Source organism: Ogataea haglerorum (genome assembly GCF_019207285.1).
Source record: "Ogataea haglerorum isolate 81-453-3 chromosome Unknown 81-453-3_NODE_4_length_651989_cov_98.092404, whole genome shotgun sequence".
NCBI lineage: Eukaryota > Fungi > Ascomycota > Pichiomycetes > Pichiales > Pichiaceae > Ogataea > Ogataea haglerorum.
Window position 1 is genome coordinate 24,697 of NW_025065154.1, and position 21,238 is coordinate 45,934.

The 21,238-nt window shown below is 47.3% G+C and overlaps 11 protein-coding genes across 11 annotated transcripts; 5 read left to right on the plus strand and 6 right to left on the minus strand.

Moving 5' to 3' along the window:
• Window positions 1–901: 901 nt before the first annotated feature.
• Window positions 902–2,461, plus strand: KL911_001564 (uncharacterized protein; the record flags this gene model as incomplete). Its single annotated transcript, XM_043196536.1, has 1 exon — window positions 902–2,461. One exon carries the CDS (start codon window positions 902–904, stop codon window positions 2,459–2,461), a length of 1,560 nt encoding a protein of 519 aa, XP_043055325.1.
• Window positions 2,462–2,560: 99 nt separating this feature from the next.
• Window positions 2,561–4,753, minus strand: KL911_001565 (uncharacterized protein; the record flags this gene model as incomplete). Its single annotated transcript, XM_043196537.1, has 1 exon — window positions 2,561–4,753. One exon carries the CDS (start codon window positions 4,751–4,753, stop codon window positions 2,561–2,563), a length of 2,193 nt encoding a protein of 730 aa, XP_043055326.1.
• A 443-nt stretch (window positions 4,754–5,196) lies between these two features.
• KL911_001566 (uncharacterized protein) lies at window positions 5,197–8,319 on the plus strand (the record flags this gene model as incomplete). The annotated part of the gene is made up of 1 exon (XM_043196538.1): window positions 5,197–8,319. The coding sequence occupies one exon, from the start codon at window positions 5,197–5,199 to the stop codon at window positions 8,317–8,319; it is 3,123 nt and encodes a 1,040-aa protein (XP_043055327.1).
• Window positions 8,320–8,346: 27 nt separating this feature from the next.
• KL911_001567 (uncharacterized protein) lies at window positions 8,347–8,970 on the minus strand (the record flags this gene model as incomplete). Its single annotated transcript, XM_043196539.1, has 1 exon — window positions 8,347–8,970. One exon carries the CDS (start codon window positions 8,968–8,970, stop codon window positions 8,347–8,349), a length of 624 nt encoding a protein of 207 aa, XP_043055328.1.
• Window positions 8,971–9,020: 50 nt separating this feature from the next.
• KL911_001568 (uncharacterized protein) lies at window positions 9,021–11,522 on the plus strand (the record flags this gene model as incomplete). The annotated part of the gene is made up of 1 exon (XM_043196540.1): window positions 9,021–11,522. One exon carries the CDS (start codon window positions 9,021–9,023, stop codon window positions 11,520–11,522), a length of 2,502 nt encoding a protein of 833 aa, XP_043055329.1.
• Window positions 11,523–11,673: 151 nt separating this feature from the next.
• KL911_001569 (uncharacterized protein) lies at window positions 11,674–12,846 on the plus strand (the record flags this gene model as incomplete). The annotated part of the gene is made up of 1 exon (XM_043196541.1): window positions 11,674–12,846. One exon carries the CDS (start codon window positions 11,674–11,676, stop codon window positions 12,844–12,846), a length of 1,173 nt encoding a protein of 390 aa, XP_043055330.1.
• A 43-nt stretch (window positions 12,847–12,889) lies between these two features.
• KL911_001570 (uncharacterized protein) lies at window positions 12,890–14,932 on the minus strand (the record flags this gene model as incomplete). Its single annotated transcript, XM_043196543.1, has 1 exon — window positions 12,890–14,932. One exon carries the CDS (start codon window positions 14,930–14,932, stop codon window positions 12,890–12,892), a length of 2,043 nt encoding a protein of 680 aa, XP_043055331.1.
• A 387-nt stretch (window positions 14,933–15,319) lies between these two features.
• Window positions 15,320–16,324, minus strand: KL911_001571 (uncharacterized protein; the record flags this gene model as incomplete). Its single annotated transcript, XM_043196544.1, has 1 exon — window positions 15,320–16,324. The coding sequence occupies one exon, from the start codon at window positions 16,322–16,324 to the stop codon at window positions 15,320–15,322; it is 1,005 nt and encodes a 334-aa protein (XP_043055332.1).
• Window positions 16,325–16,992: 668 nt separating this feature from the next.
• On the plus strand, window positions 16,993–17,601 carry KL911_001572 (uncharacterized protein; the record flags this gene model as incomplete). The annotated part of the gene is made up of 1 exon (XM_043196545.1): window positions 16,993–17,601. The coding sequence occupies one exon, from the start codon at window positions 16,993–16,995 to the stop codon at window positions 17,599–17,601; it is 609 nt and encodes a 202-aa protein (XP_043055333.1).
• A 44-nt stretch (window positions 17,602–17,645) lies between these two features.
• KL911_001573 (uncharacterized protein) lies at window positions 17,646–18,524 on the minus strand (the record flags this gene model as incomplete). The annotated part of the gene is made up of 1 exon (XM_043196546.1): window positions 17,646–18,524. One exon carries the CDS (start codon window positions 18,522–18,524, stop codon window positions 17,646–17,648), a length of 879 nt encoding a protein of 292 aa, XP_043055334.1.
• Window positions 18,525–18,597: 73 nt separating this feature from the next.
• KL911_001574 (uncharacterized protein) lies at window positions 18,598–21,171 on the minus strand (the record flags this gene model as incomplete). Its single annotated transcript, XM_043196547.1, has 1 exon — window positions 18,598–21,171. One exon carries the CDS (start codon window positions 21,169–21,171, stop codon window positions 18,598–18,600), a length of 2,574 nt encoding a protein of 857 aa, XP_043055335.1.
• Window positions 21,172–21,238: the final 67 nt, after the last annotated feature.

The window sequence follows — 21,238 nt, forward strand, 5'->3', positions numbered from 1 at the left end:
GCGAGGTATTCTAAGTGAGTCCCGAAAAGTGGGTTTATATATACGATGCGATCCGGAAAGCTAAATAGTACGATTTATTTTTCGTTTATTTTTATATCCTGTCGATCGTTTAACTCGTTTAATTGTTTTCCTCAAAATATGAACGTTCCTGGCAAGTAGCCCCATGATGGAAAAATTCTCGTTGAGAGAATTATTCCCAGTGTTTGGATGTACGCGACGATTACGGAGTTGGTGGCAGGTGTATAGTTGATGAGGAGGTAGTTGTACACGAGCGAGACAACGTAATTTTTCGCAATGTAGAGTGCCACCTTTGTTTCCAGCTCCGGGCTCACATATATCTCGGATAAAACCGCCGGGAGATCAGTGATAGATTTAATCGTCGAAAAAACTGCCATTAATTGCTTGAACAGCAGCAACTCGAGCAGAACAGACGAGTCGAGGTACGTGAACAGCTCGCACGAGACCAGTTCGAGCGCCTTGAGTCCTGTGGCCGCGAACGCCCACACGTTCAACTGTCTGGATGGGACGAAAAGTAGCCAAATAACAAGAAGCACAACTGTATGCAGTAGTGTCTTGGCAAAAGGCTGTGTTCTCCCCCCGACGAGATTGTTGAGTAGCGGAAGGCTGAAAGGCGCTCCTTGTAGATGGCACATCTTAGAGGCGTTCTGTAGCAGCGACACGACAGCAATGCTGGAGAAGGGCAGCGTGAAGGAATGGTTGATCAGCGTAACATAGGTAATTGTGGAGAGTACCACCCCTGAGAGCAGATTCCACACCAAGTAGCGTAGCATATCTAGTTCAACTGATTTACCCCGTCTGGTGTTTATATATTTGAAAATGTCGCAAATTTGGTTGAGCACTAAAGGTATAAAAAGGTTTATTTTTATCTGATCTCTTAATCATGTTGAAACTAGCCTTGAAACCACGGCTCTTGGGTGAGATTCCGCGGTACCATCGTTTGGCGGTTCCGATCCGCCACAAGAGCACCGCTGAGCCTAACTCTGCCTACAGGGTCAACGACAATTCTCATCATCCGGAGGATTCTGCGGATGCTAACGCAACTATCCTGTCGGAGGCAATTGATTTCCACAAACGTATCATGGACAGCAAGGACCGCGCCACGTGGTGGGAACTGCTGAAGAAGCAGAAGGAGCGGGCTCAGGAGGGCAAGGATATTGATTCCTTCACCCTAGAAGACGTCAAAACTACAGAGGTGTTTGAGAGAACAAGAGCAGATGGGTTCTCGTATCTCTTGTTACCTTTCAAGCAGGATCCTTTCCTCATGGACAACTACGTCAATGTTGCAGGAAGATTGAGATTTGGGAACCTGTTTCAGGACTGCGACTCGCTGGCAGGTAGAGTTGCTGCCAAGCATTGCAAGCCGGCAGAGCCTATGAACGTGACAGCTTCGATCGACAGAATCTACGTCACCAGGAAAATCGATGAGATCCACAAGTACAACTTCGTCATCGTCGGATACGTGACCTACACGGGGCGGTCTTCCATGGAAATCTGCATCAAGGGTTTCTCTTTCGAGCACGACATCCCCTCGGATATCACTCCGGATTTTGTCGAGCAATACAGGAACGACTGCTTCCTCTCTGCTAACTTCACTTTCGTTGCCAGAAACCCAGCTACCCACAAATCCCATGCTGTCAACAAACTGCTTCCTGCCACAGAAAAGGAGTGGGTCGACTTCAAACGGGCGGAGAGCCGGATCGCCGCCAAGAAGTTACGTGCAAAACTGGAGTCGCTCGAAAACGTGCCTCCAACAGAACAGGAATCCAAGATGATCCATAATTTATACACCTCCTCCAAAAGGTTTGCCCAACAGGGCAAGCCAAGCAACATCGTGTTCATGAAGGACACGCGGCTTTCATCTACGCAAATCCAACAACCACAGTACAGAAACCGTCATGGTGTGATTTTCGGAGGCTACTTGCTAAGACAGACCTTTGAGCTTGCCTACTGTGCTGCTGGTGCATTTTCCAAATCCAATGCACGATTCATTTCTTTGGACAACACGACCTTCAAAGTTCCTGTTCCCGTTGGTTCGGTGTTGTACATGGACGCAGAGGTTTGCTACACGGAACACATCCACGAAAAAAACGAATCTTCCGAGTCGGCCGAGCGGATGAGACAGGTTTTGAAGGACTACGATACCAGCGCCAACGAATTGAGTTCGGATGAGCAGGAGTACTTCTTTGTTCCAGGAACGTTGATCCAGGTCAAAGTGGAAACCAAGATCCGTAGTTTGGACGACTCCAAGGTGACCGAGAGCGGCACCTTTGTCTACTCGTTCTACGTTCCTCGTGATGGCAACGGAGAGTTCGACGACCCTGGTTACTGCTCGGTGATTCCAGAAACCTACGGAGAGATGATGGACTATGTGGAAGGGCGTCGCCGTACGTATGACACTGCAGCCTACGCCCAGCAGCTGAAGCTCTCTAGAGGAAACTAGCAATATTTATATATTTATCGCTGAATACTATTCATCTTAAGCTTAAAATTATATTAATCGATTAAAACATGTACGCGAGAACTAAATCACCAGTGAAAATCACAGCATCGAGCCGTTGTAAGTGCTTTCGATCACTCCTTCAAACGACCGCTCATCCCTTGGCAGATTGACGGCTTCGGATCCTTTACGTTGAACGTCCACGAACTTTGCGCTGGTTTTGCTGAGCGTCGAGTCAGAAAACTCGCGACCAAACTCTTCGTCCAGCGTTGTCAAGTCACGCGGACGATCTGTCGCATCCACGTACTCGCTCGACGAGGATTGGCCATAGTTCACGTAGTTTCCAGAACCAGAAGAGGCATATGACGAGTTTCTGTTCATGAATATGCTCTGCGACTTGCGCTGCATGTTGGGATCATCCGCGACTCTGACAGTCAGCAGGTCGGTGGTGGCCACAGTAGCCAGTGACGTAAGCGAGTCTCGAGGCTTCCATTCAGAGGCGCCATTGCGCCACGATTTGGTGATTTTCTGCGAGCGGCCAGAGATAAGCTCGTCGGTGCTCTGGTGATTCATGGCCTCGTTGTATAGGGAATGGGAACGCGAGTGATTGCTTTCGACGTTGGTTAGCGAGGAAGAGTCGTCGCGCACACCAGACTCATCCAGTTTGAGAACATTGAGCGCCGAAAGACGTTTAGCGTTATCACCCTCGGCGTCATTTTTGAGCGTCTCTGCTGTTCCTTGAGGGTTAATATAGAACGTGCTCTTTTTAGCCTTGTCGTCTTCCTCGTCATTATTCGACTTGCGTTTCCGCCAGCAGCAAAAGAAGATCAGCAGCGCGCCCAAAATAGCTGCCAACGGAAGGGCTACACCCAAACCAATGGCCAGGTTTTTCTTGTTAGACGATCCGGCCTTCGAACCAGAGCCTGAAGTTGCAGACGGAGACGCGAAAACCGAGGATGTAGACATGCCCGTATGTGAACCACTGCTGGAAGAAGAGCTGGCCGTGGAGGAGCTACTCTGCGAGCTGCTAGTAGAATGCACGGTTCCGATCCCTCTGATATTGAACTCTCTGGAGTCATCAAGACTGTTCATGGTAGCTTCAATTGTCACTTTCAGGTTGCCGAAGGTGTCGGGGACAAGACCGGCAAAAGAGTGGTTGGTGTAATAGTAGGTCAGCCACGTAGCATTCGAGAAGTTAGCCTTAATGTTCGTATCATTGAGGTTCGAGAAGGCCGACGAAGGCAACGAATACACGAAGAAGTCTCCGCGAGTCGCGTTCACGTCAGGAAGGTCTTTCACAGTGAAAATGTTCGAGTACACGTCAATTTCGAAATCTAAAAAGACCTGGTTGCCGTACACGTCGGTGACCGTCACATTGACCAGCTCGTTGCTATCCTGGTCTTCAGGCACGTCACCCGTGAGCCGGTTGTTTGAGTCTAGTTGGACCCAGGACGGGGCCTCATAAAGTTTCACGCTGGAGATGTTTTGCCACGAGACGCTTTGGCCGTCTAGCTGAACGTCCTGCAACGGCACGTCTACGCTGAACGACTTTCCGGCTGTCACATTTATTTGCAAAGTGTCGGACACATTTGTTGTGAGCTCGTGAGCACCCACCAGGAGATAAAAGGTGCCATATGTGCCAGTGTACCCTTCGTAATCAGTTGCGATCAAAATGAAGCCAAATTCCTGGGAAGGGGCAATGTCGGAGTTGATGGCAGGAGCAGTTCCGGAAAACGTGAGGGTGTCCTCATCGAAGTAACACCAACTAGGAAGCGAAGTTCTGTTGAGGGATTTGCCGTAGTAGGCGACAATGTTGTTGCTTGAGCCAGAGCTCATCTGGAACGTGTCGTTCGAGAACCGCACCTCAAAACTTTTCTGGGGTTCGATGATAAGTCCGTCGTAGCCGTTGGTGTTTCCCATGGCTTGCAATTGCGGAAAAATAGAAGTTTTGAGTTCGGGGCCGGCCTCCTTCGAAACAACGATCGACACAGACTGGTTAAAGCTACCGGAGCTGTCTGTTCCTATCAGGTCAAAGGAGAGCGAGTCGGTCGCGTCAGATGAAGAGGGGATACCAGAGAAAGTGAGAGAAGACTCGTCGAACCTAAGCCAGCCAGGCATATTATCTGTCGAGTAGGAAACGGCCCCTTCGTCGCTTCTATAGGTGTCTTTGTTGATGGTGAAAGCGTATTCTTCGCCCACTCTGGCGACATCTGGTAGCTGCTGGGAAAACGGGAACCCAGAGTAGGGCGTAGCTCCCACCAGCGACGCTAAACACAAAAAGCCCAGACGTAACATCAATTAGAATTTGGGAGGGATGAAATTGTTTTTTAAGGGAACGCGGTGCGATAATAATAAAGGGGAACGCGTCTGCACTTAGCATAAAAAAATACCAATTAGGAAACTAGGGATGAAGCAGAGGAACAGAAACGGCCATTCAAACGTCCGCATACGAGAGGCGCATTGCGCGTTATTGCCACTCGAGGTAGCCTTAGTCGCAACAGTGCTTTTCATTTAATTTGCCGGACTTGGTGTGAACCGAAATCTGGACTGCGCCAATATATTTTTCAGACTGGTCACTTTGTTTATCGTGCGCACGGGTATCGCCAATACTCTGTGCAAAGATGTGATAATTATTTTTGCTAAAAAAATATCTGTGCTGTTACAACCGCCAGTGGGGCTGTACTATCGTTGCCCATTGCTAGGATTACTTGCTATTATACGCTTGATCCAACTACATCATGCCCCCCACACTAGTGACTCCCAGATTCGTGCTGTTGATCCTCACAGTTTGCGGCCTTTCCCTTCTATCGCTCATTACGTTCAGCTTCTTAGAGCAACTAGATGGCCCGGACTCGGCCAAATGTCGCAGCGTCTACATGTCGCCGGCATACGCGCGAGTCCATGGCTTTGATGAGTCTCATACACGATTTGCCTCCAAATACTCCCTATATCTCTATAGAGAACAAGGTAGAGACACTCTTCCTGACAATGACGGTCAGAGCCTGAGATTGAGCGGCACTCCTGTGCTCTTTATCCCTGGAAACGCGGGCAGCTACAAACAAGTGCGTTCTCTTGCCTCCCAATCAGCCAATTACTATTATTCAGAGCTCGAGAAATTCAAAGACCTCAATCCTAACGTGAACAGCCTCGATTTTTTTGCTGCAGATTTCAACGAAGATTTCACAGCTTTTCACGGTAGAACCATGCTGGACCAGGCTGAATATCTCAACGACGCAATAGGGTTTATTCTAAGCCTCTATCGACATAATCCGACCCCAGCACGGTCTGTGATACTGGTCGGGCACTCAATGGGAGGGATTGTGGCCAGAGTGATGCTTAGTCTTCCTAATTATGTTGAGGACTCCGTCAACACGATAGTCACATTGGCTGCTCCCCATGCGGCAGCTCCAGCGACCTTTGATGCGGACTTGCTGCACGTCTATGCGGCCACAGACGATTTCTGGCGTCATGGCTTTGTCAGTCTGGACTCCGATGACTCAGGATTCAGCAAGCTTGCACGAAGGAGATTGGAGAACTTGTCGCTTGTGTCGATAACAGGTGGGCTTCTGGACAATATGCTTCCTGCAGATTATACTTCGTTGACGGGACTAGTGCCCGATACCAATGGGTTCACGATTGCTACCACTGGTATTCCTGGAGTTTGGACTCCAATCGATCATCTTGCTATTGTGTGGTGCGATCAGCTTCGCAAAGTTCTTGCTAGCTCTCTGCTGCAGTTGGTTGACAAAACATCTTCGTCTCAGACGTATCCGCTCCAAAAGAGAATGGAGATTCTGCGCAAAAACCTTTTCACAGGCTTTGAAGCTGACGCTACCCAAGATTTTGATTCGTACAAGGCCGGCGCAGGTAAACTGGATTTGCCATATAAACTCAAGATTGACACGAAGCAGCTCAAAGACACCTCTAGACAGCGCAGTTTGCAACTTCCTAAATCCAAGTTGAAAAGGAATACGCCCTCATCTCCGGACATGCATCTGTTTTATATCCCGAAAGATGGGCTCAAATTCAGGTTTAATTTTCTGAGTTCGCTGGAGCCTGTGGATATATCTCGTTTGGGCGAAGGCTTCGCATCGCCATCCATTATGCTCTGCAGAACGCTCAATCCGGACGGGCGGGCTTTCAAAAAAGAGTTTGATTATACAACTGGCACCACCAGTAAAGCAGTTCAGCTAGAGTGCATAGATATTCATGAGGACGCTCGCTTGATTCCGAGATCTTACAACGACTCCCGATCTTCCAGTGAGTCGTCGCTGGGCGGAGAGAAGCGGCCGTTCTATTCTATTCAACTGGACTCCCGAGTGCTATCCATGTTTGATGCTGTGGTTATTGCTGAGTCGCCAGTGCCAGTGGAAAGTCCGGAATTTGTCCTTGCAGACCTGAAGCTTACTCAGTCCACAGACCTTGTCTTGGGAGACCACAGCTTATGGACGTTGTTCAGTAGAGGATACGATATCACGTTACCTGCACACAGGCCTTTGTCCATCAGCATCAAGATCCCTTCTGCGTGGTCCAGTCTACTTGCATACAATTTTGATATACGCTACCAGCAGTCGCAGATGGAACGATTCTCGCCCTTGATCAGCCAAAGAATCAGGGACGAGACTAAATGGCACATCAATCTACATCAGGATAAATCGGTAACTGCATTAATTCAGGGAGTTTCTCCATTCTGCCCTTTCACTAGGGATGATACATCGTCGTTAGAATTGCAGCTTTTCAGCGACTCGTTGGCTTCTGACCAGATTATGGACATTTACTTGACCGTGGACTGGTTCAAGTCGCTTAAATTATTGGTTCTCAAGTACAGGCTTTCAGTTTTCAGTTTCCCCGTCTTTATTACAACGCTTGTGTTTTATCTGCAATTCAGAAAATACATCAAAGAGGACGTCTTTCCCTCATTCGGGGAAGGGTTGTTGATGCTCTGTGATCCACATATTCTCATTCCACTGACTTTAGTATTCAGTGTTTTATCCTCGTTTGCATCGCACAGTTTTTTCCAAAAGCTTTTGAGTTACATCGACCCCGTGGACTTTGGAAACAAGATGCTCATGCATGAAATAGAAAAGTCGGACGTTTTTGTTAACCTCTATTTTTTGGGTCTTGAAGAGAAAGCACTCTGGTTTTTCGGGCCTGTGGTACTGGTGATTTCGTTGTCGTTAGTATGCGCATTTTACAACCTGCTTGAGGTTTTGCTTTGGACGATTGTTGTGTTTCTGCGAAGATTGCATAACTCCAATCTTTTCAAACCCTGCATGTTTGGCAATTACAATAAACGCCGTGCATTCGGTACTGCTTTGATCCTAGCGCTTGTGCCCCTATACATTCCGTACCAGTTCCCCTATGTCGTTAGCTGTTTGGTGCAATGTACAGTCGTGATACGTGCGTGCTTGACCAGCCCGGGCCAGAAACACGTCCCTGTGGAAAATTTCCGCAACTTCAATATCTCGCTGCTCATTCTAATGCTGTGGATTTTGCCGGTGAATATTCCGGTCCTAATTGTCTGGATTCACAACTTTTCGCTCCGTTGGGCCACGCCATTTTCCTCGCATCATAATTTCCTGGCCATTATTTCTATCGTTTTCCTTGTGCAGAACAATGTTGCTGGCAACCTCATTCCAAGGCCAACTTCTGCGGTCACGATCTTTGTTACTAAGTTTGTGATTGTATACTTTTCGTTGTGCTCACTCATTTACGGCACGCGTCACCTATTTTGGTTACATTATCTGTTCAACTTCATGTGCGCATGGCTGCTCTGTTTGCTTTTGCAGGAAGTGTGGAAGAAACAGGTGAAGAACGTCGCCATGTTCAAAAAGGAGGACACACCCTCAAAGCTAAACTAGCGTGGTTTGTATTAATAGAATGTATTGTTAACATGGTAAATGCTCGGCTCTATAGCCCTTGATATTCAGATATGGCAGCGAAACCTGTCTAAAGTCATTGATTCTTGCTGTTGTTGATTCTGAAGAATGCGAGTTTGTTGCCATCTGCGTTCTGTGCAAAATCCAGTCCTGTGATAGCATACTATTAAACTCAGAGTTGTCTGTTGAAACCAATATTTTGAACGACGACGGCGGAGTCAGATTGGTTGCCGTTTCCAGTTGGTTGATCACTGAGTACAGAAACGCCTGGTACTCAGCGTATAGCACATTCAGCTTGAATTCCTCAGAGAGTTCGACATCGGCTCTCAGTGCCTCCAGAAGTGGGGAGTTAGTCAAGCTGAATCCGTAAGTTTCAATCCTCACAGCTGAGTCAGGTGGATATATCTCGACAAAAAGTCTGTTGAGCTTACCTTGCTCTAGGAAGCTTTTAATCTTAAAAGTGAGGTCAGCTAGATACCGTTTGACATCCGGATGGCGAGACATGTGAACAGGGAGCTGAAAGCAGCGAGCATTTTCAAACGACTCTGGAGGGTAAACTGAACGATGGTACCAAATTTGCTCAACGATGCATTGCAGTAATTCTAGTGTCAGCTCTATGATCTTATCGATCATAAAATTTAGTCGAAAAATTAAGTTGCATATAAATTTATAATTTTACGCGTATGACCCTAACCCAAATTGGGACCGCCGACGTGCACAAGATCACCTCCGGACAGGTGATTATTGATATCTCCACCGCTTCCAAAGAACTTCTGGAAAACTCATTGGACGCTGGGGCGAGTCAGGTCACCATCACATTTAAGAACCACGGGATCGACTCTATAGAGGTGAGCGACAACGGTACGGGAATCGACGAAGAGGATTTCGATGGTATTTGCATGAAACACTGCACATCAAAGCTACGGAAGTTTGAGGACGTTGCGAGTGTACGAACTTTGGGCTTTCGCGGAGAAGCACTGGGCTCGCTATGTGCGGTAGCAAGAGTGGACATAACAACGTCAACTAAAAACATCCAGCCTAGAGCATACAAACTGGAGTATGATCAGCAAGGCAATCTCAAAAATAAGCAGACAGTGAGTCGAAGTTGCGGCACAACTGTGCTCATCAGTGATATTTTCAGAACCTTGCCTGTGCGAAAAACGGACCTGATGAAGAATGGTAGACGAGAGTTCCAAAAGGCGGTGACTTTACTGCAATCGTATGCCCTTATCAAAGTTGGGCTCCGTCTTGTTGTCCAGCACATTGACTCGCGTGGCAGGAAAAGCGTTCTGCTGGCCACAAGCGGTTCCCAGCATCTTCGCAGCAACGTGCTGAGTGTTTTTGGGGCCAACGGTATGGCGGGCCTAGAGCCAGTAGACTTCCAATTGAATATCTCCGCACGGTTTAGGTTGAAGGCTTGTGACATGTTATTGGGCGTGCGTGGCTATCTATCCAACTGTTCGTTTGGCAAGGGGCGCTCTGCTACCGACAGGCAATTTTGGTTTGTGAATGGCAGGCCAGTTAAATTGCCGCAATTTTCCAAAGCCCTCACCGATGTCTACAAAACATTCAACCATCTACAGTGTCCAGTGATTTTGTTGGATCTTGAGCTGGACCCGCAGTTCATTGATGTGAACGTCACTCCAGACAAAAGAACAGTTTTTTTGCACAACGAAACGGCCATCATGGAAGCTCTCAAGGAACGCGTTACCGAAATTTTCTCTGGTCAGGACATGAGCATTCCGAAGAGCCAGTTGACAGTGGAGAGGAGCAGAAACAGCAAGCTTTTGAAGCAGGACTTCGAGGAGGTGAACGAGCACGAATCGAGCCGGCACCTCGACATGGAGCATGAAGATAGGCAAGAAGAACAAGAAGAAGAACAAGAAGACGAAGAAGAAGAACGGGGTCATGAGGAGGGTAATGGTGCATGCCGTATTGATGTCTCTGACGTGGACGACCGCGGAGAGCGAGAGTTAGGGGGAGCACAGTCCTCTATTAGTGTGACAACTGTGGCCCCAGAGGCGGTGCATGAGTCTGAAAGCGAATACGATGGCGACTCCGGTGGCAAGGACCACACCGTCGCGACTATCTCAAAATCCCCAATTAGATCGCAAGTGCAGGGTACGCTCACTACGCTACTTGATAAGAGTGCAGAGCCCAAGTTGGCTCCTGACTCAGAACCTGATACCACGGAATTTTCCAGGGTCGACGACCTGATCTTGTCCTCCGACACCAATAAATCAAATGAGTCCAGCTTTGAGAAAAGCCGTGATGTCGAAACAGAAACTACCTCGCCATTGCGGATGACAGTGCGCGACAAATACATTGAGACATACCCCACAGGGCAACGAAAGCTGAGTTTTGAGCCCAAGTCAGAAAAGAGGGCGTCCTCCGCCGCGCTGGCCCGAACCCAAAGTTCGCTGCATGACATTGAGTTGCCAATTGAGGCAAGTCCTGGCAGTTTCAAAATGCAGAAACCCAGACTTGTAAAAAACGGAGGCACCCGTGCTGCCGTTGATGATATCACTGACGAGTCCGAAGCAGAACGCAAGCTTATGCTTTCTGTTTCCAAGAAGGATTTTTTGGAATTGCAGGTGATCGGCCAGTTTAATCTCGGCTTTATTCTGGTTACCAAGCAGGATAATTCAGGAACACATCTGTTCATCCTTGATCAACATGCGTCCGACGAGAAGTACAACTTTGAGCGCTATCAAACGGAAACGGTGTTCAACAACCAGCCGCTTGTTATTCCACAACAGCTACATCTCAATGTAATTGATGAGCTCGCCATAATGAACAACCTGCAAGTTTTTGAGAAAAACGGGTTTGGGCTCCGTGTGGACGAAGATGCCCAGCCTGGCGAACGTCTCAGCCTCACTTCATTACCGTATTCAAAAGACACCACATTTGGTCTGTCCGATCTGGACGAGCTTGTACACCTCGTCAAGGAGCACCACGGCAGAGGGGTGCTGCGTCCTTCTAAAGTCCGTGCTATGCTTGCTATGCGAGCGTGCAGAACGAGCATAATGATCGGCAAACCCCTAAGCCATAAAACAATGACCAGCGTCGTGCGCAACCTGGCGACTCTCGACAGGCCCTGGAACTGTCCACATGGCAGGCCGACCATGCGTCATCTGATTGAGCTGAAGAATTGGGCTACTTTCAGCAGAGATTATGAAACATAAGGCTGTGCAACACGCCCAGATCTCGAATATTTCATTAAACGTCCCGATAAGGAAATAATTTTGCGAGATAGCCAGATCAAACATTTGTCTGTACACTCGTCCCAACATATAAAGTGCAAGGCTCGACACCACCGTTTCCACATTCTTCACAATGTCTTACTCTCTTCCTCCGGGTTTGAACCCCTATCAGATTACCCTCAATTACACTTCTGCTTACGGCTTCACCGAGGTGACGTTTGCGCAGCTGGACTCGTATGTCAAGGCCAATGCAGAAGTTGCGGCAATCTTTGGCATGAGAATCGGTCTGGCAGCCATAGCTGTTCCTGCCATATTTTTTGTCACTAGGAACAAGAAGTCCGTACTCTTCGTGCTTAACGAGGTGTGCATGGCTACCATGCTCATGCACGGCATCATGACCGTCTGCACCATGTTTGAAGCTTACCGTTCGCTCGCTTTCAATTTCTCAGGCTACCTGTATGTGGACAAGCATGCTTCCGATCTCACGGCTGCAACCAATGTCATCTATGTGATTCTGATAGGCCTGACTGAGATCTCTTTGACCTACCAAGTGCACATTGTTTTCCGAGGCCCGTCTTTCCACTACAAGAACGTAGGGTTTAGCATGGTGATAGTTTGCGGCCTTCTGGGCTTGGCTTCGACGGTGCTGTACTTCATCTACGCTGTGATGTCGAACATTGCCCTATACGATATCAGCAGATCTGTTCCAATGTGGGTGATGAATGCTTCACAGATCTGTTATGCCAGCTCTTCCTTTATTACCTCTATTATACTGTCTTGCAAGCTATTTGTGGCCATTCGGACCAGGAAGTTTTTGGGCCTGAAACAGTTCGGCATCTTCCATATTCTCTTCATTATGTCTCTCCAAACCATGATCATCCCAACAATCCTTGTCCTAGTGTCTTTCAGAGAGGTTAAGGGCTCCTCTGGTCCTGACAAGGCATTGAATGCTGTTGGTACCGCTCTTATTGCTATCTCGCTACCACTAACTACTATGTGGGCTAACACTGCTGTTAACGAGACATCCTCCAGCTCAGCTTCCAACACGTATTTGCAGAAAGTCGAAAGCTACTCCTCCTATGGCTCAGGAGATAGCGGAAGCCCTAAATCTTACAAGTCAGGCACCAGCATCAGTGAGGAAGTCAAGGACATTGACTCGCACTACAGCACGAGTCCAAACACCGCCATTACTGATAAGAACTTTTGGTCCGAGGTTCAGTATCTGGCCCAGGGCCTGAAGCCTGCAGATCTGGATGATGACGAATTTGTCCATGCCACCGTCGAGACTTCTATCAATAGGAAATAATTAAATACGGGATTTTTTAATCGTCCATAACAAAGTTTAATACTTAAAAGTCAGCGAGGTAATTGTTGACCAGCCGCATTGGCGGTCCGAAAAACTCCTTTTCGGTATCACGATCCTTGGAAATTTCTTGGGCTGCATACTGGGCAAGATCAAGGCCCTCTTTCTCGAAAAGGTGCATCACGTCTTCCCAGATAAGATCCTCTGCATCAATGGTGTCGTAGACTATCTCGCCGTGGTCTGCCAGTGCTTGTCTCGAGTAGTTGAATTCCGGAAGAGGCTCTGACATCGTGAAATTCACCTTGTGCTCGATAACTCCCTCGCCATGGTTTCCTTTGGGAGATAGCGTATAGTTGGAAGTGCCATTTTCGTGGCTAACACCCTTTATCACGGTGATGCCATTGAGTGCAACCTTCTCACCAAATGCTTTGGTAATGTTCACTGAGAAGTCCACATCCTGTCCAAAGGTTGGCTTAGCCTTGAGCTTGTAGATCAAAGGCTGAGTCACCTTTTTCTCCAACGACCAAATAGTGGCATTAGTGGCCGCATCTTTCACGCTGCTGGTGATGTCAGTCTCTGGTATAAACACCAGCGACTCATCTTCACCAAAACCGGCCAATAGTTGCACGTTCGATTGCTTCGTCTTCGAGGAGACCTCGAGAATCAAATCCTTCTCGGTTCCATTTTTGTAAGTGTAGATGATACTCGAGTTGACTTTGTTTGTGTATTTGGCATCAACAATCTGACTGTAGAGTCCTGCTGCAGGAGGACTAAAGGCGAATGCGGAGACTGACGTCTTGTTTTCGAACGAAAGAATTTTTCCCCTGGAAGCAAGGATCGTCGAATCTTCCCACGTTGCAACGCTACCAGAAGCAATCCAGTTGGAACCAATGCCGTTGGGAGTTTCACCGAATTTCAAATCGTCATCCACACAATTTGAGACGTCTATAGCGACCTGCGTCGATTGGTTCCAGAGTATTGGTAGCAACGGTGTTATGTCCAGTCTGAGCGCACGAACGTCGAATGCTCCAGTAGAAACGATCGGGTGCCACAAAGCGGGTGAAATTCCTCCAGTATACACAACCACGAACGGATCGGCAGTCAACACGCGAATGCCATCCACAAAGACATTGACAACACGACAAGGGCCATGGCCAGGATATGACTTGTGGAAAACGTTCCTGTATTCTTCAAGCACATTGGAGTACCAAAATTCTTCGTCGGCATTTCCAGACACAAAAAGATCAAGCACAACCTTGGTGGTGTTGTAACTCAGCTGCGGAATCACTGCGTCGAACGTGTTATCAGGTAACGTCAATAAAGGTGGCCTGCTATCAATCTTCTTTTTAACCAAGGGATATATTTTATCGGCTGGAGGGCGCAGTCGGTCGCCAGTGTCGTAGTACTTCACATTCAAGCTAATATTGAAAGCTCCAGTCAACCTTGGAGTCAGGAGGTTGTCAAGCTGGAAGACAATCATGGCATCCTCTTCAAAGAGTTTCGCATATGTGGAGACATCCTTTTCCGCATGCGCATGAGACAGCTTTCCGTGAGGCTCGATCGTGCTTGTTCTCCAAACCTCCACACCTCTAACGTACAAATGAGCCAAGCGGTCGTACTGCACTCCATCAACCCAAGTATCCAATGAGACAACTACCCTATTAAATGAGACGTTTGGCACTGTGTAATGAGCTTCAATCGGATGTCCCCAGCTGTTGCCAAAGGTGTGATTTAAAATATTTTGCTCAAAGACCGGATCCCCGAAATCTGGCTTGGGAAATCCAACTTCAATCACCTCAGAAACGGCTTCCTGAACTTCACTGTGGAAGGTAGGTAGGAAGTGAGGCCCCCAAAGATACAGAAGTAAAATCAACGTCGACGTCTGGACGGCCCACAGGGTCTTTTGCAGCACACTAAAAGAGGCTTTGTCTTCGGGCCTGTCTGGAGCTTGGCAGTCCCCTTCTTTTTCTGGGACTATAAACATTCTGTCGTCAATTGGTTCTTGCCCCAATCTTTGTTTCTTGTGGATCATCAATTGGTTCCAAATTGCCCATTCTCTGGCCAAAGAGGCTTTTCTTATGACCCCCATATCTGCTAGCTGTAGTTTGCGCAGCTGCAAATAATATAAAATAAAAATAAAAAAATGAAAAGATAAATAACAGTATCTGGTTTATAATAAACAAAAATCCTTCCTCCTTTAGCTTTCAATGATTCAAAGGATACGAAAGATTTTTAACTCATTTCGCACTGAGGAAGAGGAGCGGATGTTTTCACGAAAAGCCGTACGTGTGGTTCATAGTAGCACTAACACATAGTTCTACAATTTCATGGGATTTTTGACATCTTGCGTGGTATTTTCGTTTGTCGCCCAAAAATTGACTGCTCCAGACTTGCGCTATTTGAGGAAGGAACTATTACAAAAAACATAACGTCATGCATCATTGCGTTCTATGCATCTATACACAGGGAAATTGCTTTAAGGTTCGGATTTGTCGTTGAGAAGATATGCCTTGGCCATCTCGTATGCGGTCCAACTGATAGCAGTTGACGGCACGTTGAATATGACACGAGGGCTCAGACCCCTCCAGAATGCACTTGAACCTCCGGCTTTATACAAACCAATTGCAGCAGATTTGAAGCCTCTCACATTAGGGATTGTTCTTGTCTGTAATGCCGTTTTGATGCAGTCCAAGGGCGTAGTGAGAGCAGCAGCGGCAGCACCACTCACTCCTCCGGAAACGCAGTGCAGCAATGGGTTGTAAAGCTGGTCCGGGTTGAGTTTAGAACTAGAGTACTCGTAGACTCCGAAATTAATGGCAGCAAATGGAATGTTGAGAATCAAGGTCGTGGGGTAAGAAATATAGAATTGTCTCAACCCTTCTCTCTTGTAGATGTCCCACGCAACGTGCGACATTGACGTTCTGCCGGAAACCTTTTTGTTAAGGATCTGCATTCTTTGTTTTAGAACGTCAAACGGAGTCATTAAAGCGTCTGAAGTGATTGTTGCTGCTATTCCTGACATGGATGCAATGATAGGGTGTTTTTCGTCTGTGATAAAACTAGCGCTGCCATGCGTATGTGAAGATGCGGAGAGCTGACAGAGAGCGGTCTTAGTAGACTCAAAGACCAAATAATATACAGCATGAGCAGGTCCCGCCCCCAAAACAACAGACGACACCCCTCGCCATAATGCAATAGCTCCTTCAGTAGAGGAGATTTTGGAAAATGATTGAATGACTCCTTCGTTAAGTGGAACTTTCAATGTTTGCATTCGGGTTTTGATCGCATCAATGGGATACATGACAGTGTGTTCCATAATTCCGGCAAAGGCTCCAGCGACAAGTTGCGCGACGACGGGAGAGTTTTCAGGGAGAGCTTCGTAGTCAATCTCAACTCCGTCGTGAGACGGTCTCACGTTGAGTGGAACGGAAATACTTTTATCATCCAGTTTCTGGTCTTTTAGAATCGGCCTAGTCGTCATTAAGGTTTGGTTATATCAAATCTGGCAAATGGCTGGTTGGAAAAGGACTAAACGTTTCTCCTATCAAGCTGTCTGTGCAAAGGGATCTGCACCGATAAATTGCTTTGCTTTATTTTTTGGAAGCCAAAGCACTGTTCAAATGTCTGAAAAGTGTGATGAAAATTGTTATTCACTCCAGCAAATCGGCCGTAGTTGTAATATACTATCCTTGCTTAATAGATATAGTGTTTGGCTATGTGCTATCAAATTGCCTAGACGTTTATATACAAGTTTTTTTCTAGTCAACGGATATTTTTCTCTCGCCTGTCGCTTGCAATTGGCACATGCGGATTATCCGTACCCGCTACCGCAGGCTAGCCCCGTATCAGATATTACGTAATTTTGGAAATGGTGCGATGTCTGAAGGACATGGCTTTAGCTTTCGCACTGATGACCTTCACCACCTCAATGTGCGCTCGGCCATGACTCACGCTGTTCGGCCATATCGTCCTTTCATGCAGCCAATCGCAACTGCAAAAATATCTGGTACTCCGAAGGAAAAAACGTGTATCCGTTTTGAGTGTGGTGCAAGGATGTCATCTGTGACTCTCTTTCAAGGGGCTGCAGATAAGAAGATAATTTAGCTAAATTAGGTGTAATTCCAAAAGTGTGTCTATTCTGTAACCAGCATGGGTCTTCGATATTCTCAATGTCTGGACCCAGATGGTGTTGACAGCGACTTTCCGGAACATTCTATCCATTCCAAACAAGTATTCTGTGCCCATCCCTGCTATGACGGATTCGGGTACGGATCCTCTGAAGTAGACGACGACGATGATGATTGCGACACTGAATCCCGATTTCCTGTTTTCTATGCCCGAGGCCCCGCCACAAGGTTTCTTTACTCTCACTCGCCACGATTCATGGCCGCTTCCTCCAGTTCGTCAAGGTCAAAGCCGTTTTACCGAAAGACTTCCAAATATAACAAGAATGGTATAGCAATCACGTACGGGTGCGGGCAATGTCTCACCCATCTATCTTCGTCCAACCAGATAATAAGCGATCAGTATACAGGCAAAACCGGGGATGCTCTGCTCATCAACAGCGTTGTCAATGTCGTCCTTGGCGACCCCGAGGTGCGAGAGATGACGTCCGGTTTGTACACTGTTTGCGATATCAAATGCCACCAATGCCACAAGTTGCTAGGTTGGAAATACATCAAGAGCCACCAGGCTTCGCAGAAATTCAAGGAACAAAGATACATCCTTGAGATTAATAATATGAAGGTGATCGCGTAGGCCAAAGGGTATAGGGAATATATGGATATTTGAATTTTACTTTTTCAGTCCACTGTGAGGATCCTGATTTCCTCTTGTGCCTTCCTGCGTTTCTCCTCTGTGCGCTGGCGCAATTTCTCCTGTTTTTCCTGCTTCTTCAATAGCTTCAAACGCTTTTTTTCCTCCGGAGAAAGTTCGTTCTTCCGTTCTTGTGCTTTCACATCGTACGACACTTTATCGTAAATCTCACCTTCTTTGTGGAACTCAGCACCAAGCTCTTCAAGTAATTCGTCCAGAAAGCTCTCAATCTTGCCTCTTTTGGTCGCTTCCAGCTCTGTCAAAGATTTCTCATCACCTGCCACTCTGACATCAGCGTCGAAATTGTCCTTGTCATCAACAACAATTCGGATTCTCTCCCCCTTCTTGACTTGCGTCTCGACTTCGTGTCGTTTTTGGCTGGTAAGATCATGCAGAGTGATTTGCCAAGAAACTCTGACCATTTTGACGTCGGGTTCTTTCTGTCTATTTTCTTGTTTCTGCTGTTTGGCTATGAGCCGAGGGTTCTCCTCTTGAAGCTGCTGTGTCTTTTGTTGCTGTAAATGCTTGGTCAGCTGCTTGCGAGCTTTCTGTGGAGAAGCCACCTTCAAAAGTCCAACGTCGCCGAACTTCTGGTCCCTTACAGACCCCATAAACAGGAACCCTTCCTTGGAAAGATCGATTTGGGCCAATGCAGTGCGGAAGTTCATGACTCCGAGGTTTTCGCCCTTGCGGATGATCTGGACGAGCCCTTTTGGATTCACTTCTCGAGATTTCTCAAACACGAGCTTCAAAGTGTCCTGATCTTTAGCTGTTCCACCAAGACTTCTGAGACGAACACTGTCTCGTTGAGGCATGGCTGAACGCGAACGAAACACGCTAAATTGACGAGTCAGCGCACGCAGCATGACTTCTAAAATATTTTTCACTTTATTTTTTTTATACTCGTGAAGGTATCTTATTTATTCAAGAATTAACAGTCTAACCACGGATCACCAAATCGTCTGGAATTCCTGCATACTCGTCGTATTTCATAGCCAGGTTGATATTCTGCAGACATTGGGTCGAAGCTCCCTTAAGGAGATTATCAATTGTGGCAACCACAACCACACGGTCTTGCTTGGCATTCACGGCAAACGCACCAAGCACAACCCCATGTTTGCCACTGATGTCCTTCACATACGGAGCCTCACCGCTGATGGTAATGAGCTGTTCACCTTGGTATCTGTCCTGATATATGTTCCTAACATCCCGCGAAGTCAGTGGCTTTTTTAATGGAATAGAGATCGTCTCTGAAATACCTTGGAACCACTGAGCAACATGAGGCATGAAGGCCACAGGCAGCCCCAGCTGCGAAGAAATCTCCCGCTCGTGAATGTGGTCCGTGAGAGAATAAGGAATCAGGTTATCCCTCAGCACATTGATATCATTCTTTGGCGACGGTTTGGTTCCTGCTCCCGAGTAGCCAGAGACTCCAAAAACAGATGGAATTCCAGAACAGTACTCTACCAGTGGGCTGATGGCGATCTGTGCGGCAGTGGCATAGCATCCAGGATTAGAGATTTTGCGAGCGTTCGAAATCTTCTGTCTATCATTGAGCTCTGGCAATCCGTAGACCCACTCACCGGTAGCGTCGAATCTGTAATCGGCAGAAAGGTCGATAATGATGGACTTTCCCGAAGAGGTGCTGTCAATTGCATCGACAAACGGCTTGCACACTCCGTTTGGTAATGCCATCACCCAAACGTCAACTTCGTTATTAGCCTCCATCTTCTTAATGTCCTCGATCTGGAGGTTTTCGTAGACAATCTCATTTTTGTTGTAGCCTTTAAGCTTCTGACCTTGCAACTCCCTTGAAGAAACGTGGCTAAGCTCTAAGTATGGGTGCTTATCGATCATTGAAATCAAGTTTTGTCCGGTGTATCCTCGAGCTCCAATTAACGCCACGCGGGCCTTGGAGGTGTTAGAGCCCTTCTTCAATGGTGGGTTTGGATTAGACGACGTAGCTAGTCCCCTCTTGAATTGTCTACTGAATTGTCCAACAGAAACTTGTCTTTGACTGCTGAAGCTTCTTGTCTGGGAGCCGTTCTTGAAAACTCCGCTCTGTTTCGCCGACACCCGGTTGGCAAAGTTCTCAACCAGAGTACTCACCTTCTCGATACGATCAACACCGTACCAGAACAAGATTTGCCCGTTCTTCGAGAAAGATCCGTCAGCCTTGGCAAAAAACCATGCGGTGTTTGGATCATCTTCCTGCACAGTCCACTGGAGAGCAGGGTAGTCTTTTTTCACGGCTGTGAAAATGTTGTCGGTCACATTGTTGAGCCAGCCGGCTTTGGAAGCAAGGAACTTGTCCAGTTTTGGAACCCCCGTGGAATCCTCCTTCACAATGGCGAGGACATCAAGCGGCTCGTCACCATAAGCCTTAAACTGACTAGACTCGAGAGACTTAAGGTAAGAGGCCACCGATGTAGAGCCAGATGAAATTTCTGGGTCCCTATTGAGAGCAGCCCTGAGTAAGTCTGGCTGTTGGAAGTCCCCAAGCGAGCTTCTGGTGAACAGCTTGTACCCCCTTCTAATGAGAGTTCCTGCTCCGGAGTCGGTGAAGAGCTCTTTTTGCAGGTCGTTCACGTCGATGATGGCAACGGAAGACGAACGAGGCAAGTGCATCAGCAAGTCTCGGATCTCTTTTATCTTCAACTTGGTTCCGTATTTCACCCAGCTCTGTTTCAATAGGTCCTCGTACTCTTCGTCCAAGTTAATGACAGACACCTTCTCGCCGGTATTCCCATTGATGATTCCTCCCTTTTCATTCAAGTAGACGATCTTCAGAGGCTCAAACACTCTGGCAATTTCTCCTGCGGCAACATCAGCATTGACATTAAGGATCTGTCCGGACGGAGTCTCTGCCAATGATGTGAGGATAGGCAAAGCACCAGCTTGGATAGATGCCTCGATTGGCGCCTTGTTGACCCCAGTGATATTTCCCACAAGCTGGTACTTTTCCTTGTCCAGATAGTCTGCCTGGAAAACGCCCGCTGTAATCGGTCTGGCATGAACGCCCATCTTTTCCAAAGCGGTCACCAATTTCAGGTTTTGCTCAAGGAAACACTTTCTAACGACTGCCATGGTCCTTTCGTCCGTGATCCGGATTCCATCGATGTAATCAGGCTCAATTCCCTCGCTCTCCAAGATTTCGTTGATTTGGGGGCCTGTTCCATGCAAGACAATAGGATACAACCCCACATGGTACAGGAATGCTAGACAGGAGGCGAGCTCAGGCAGTTGCTGCGTAATGATAGCTCCCCCAACCTTAATGACAGCAAATTGTTGCTGGGACACAGAGGTGAAATATTTGAGATACTGTTCAACCTCTCTTTTCGAACCAATATTGTTCAATAATTGGATCACGGTAGACCTAGTAGAATAGCATCTAATCGTGACTGGAGTCTTGGAAGAAACCTTGACTGAACTGACAATGGCAGGACGTTGCACGCCTCGTTTGAGGGCGTATCTTGCCAGCTGGTTCCTCAGGCTGCCTGCGTTTCTAATCATTGAAAAGGTTGCAAGTTTAAAAATTTTTTAGTCATATGCACTTCCACCTGGCTCTCACTTACTGACA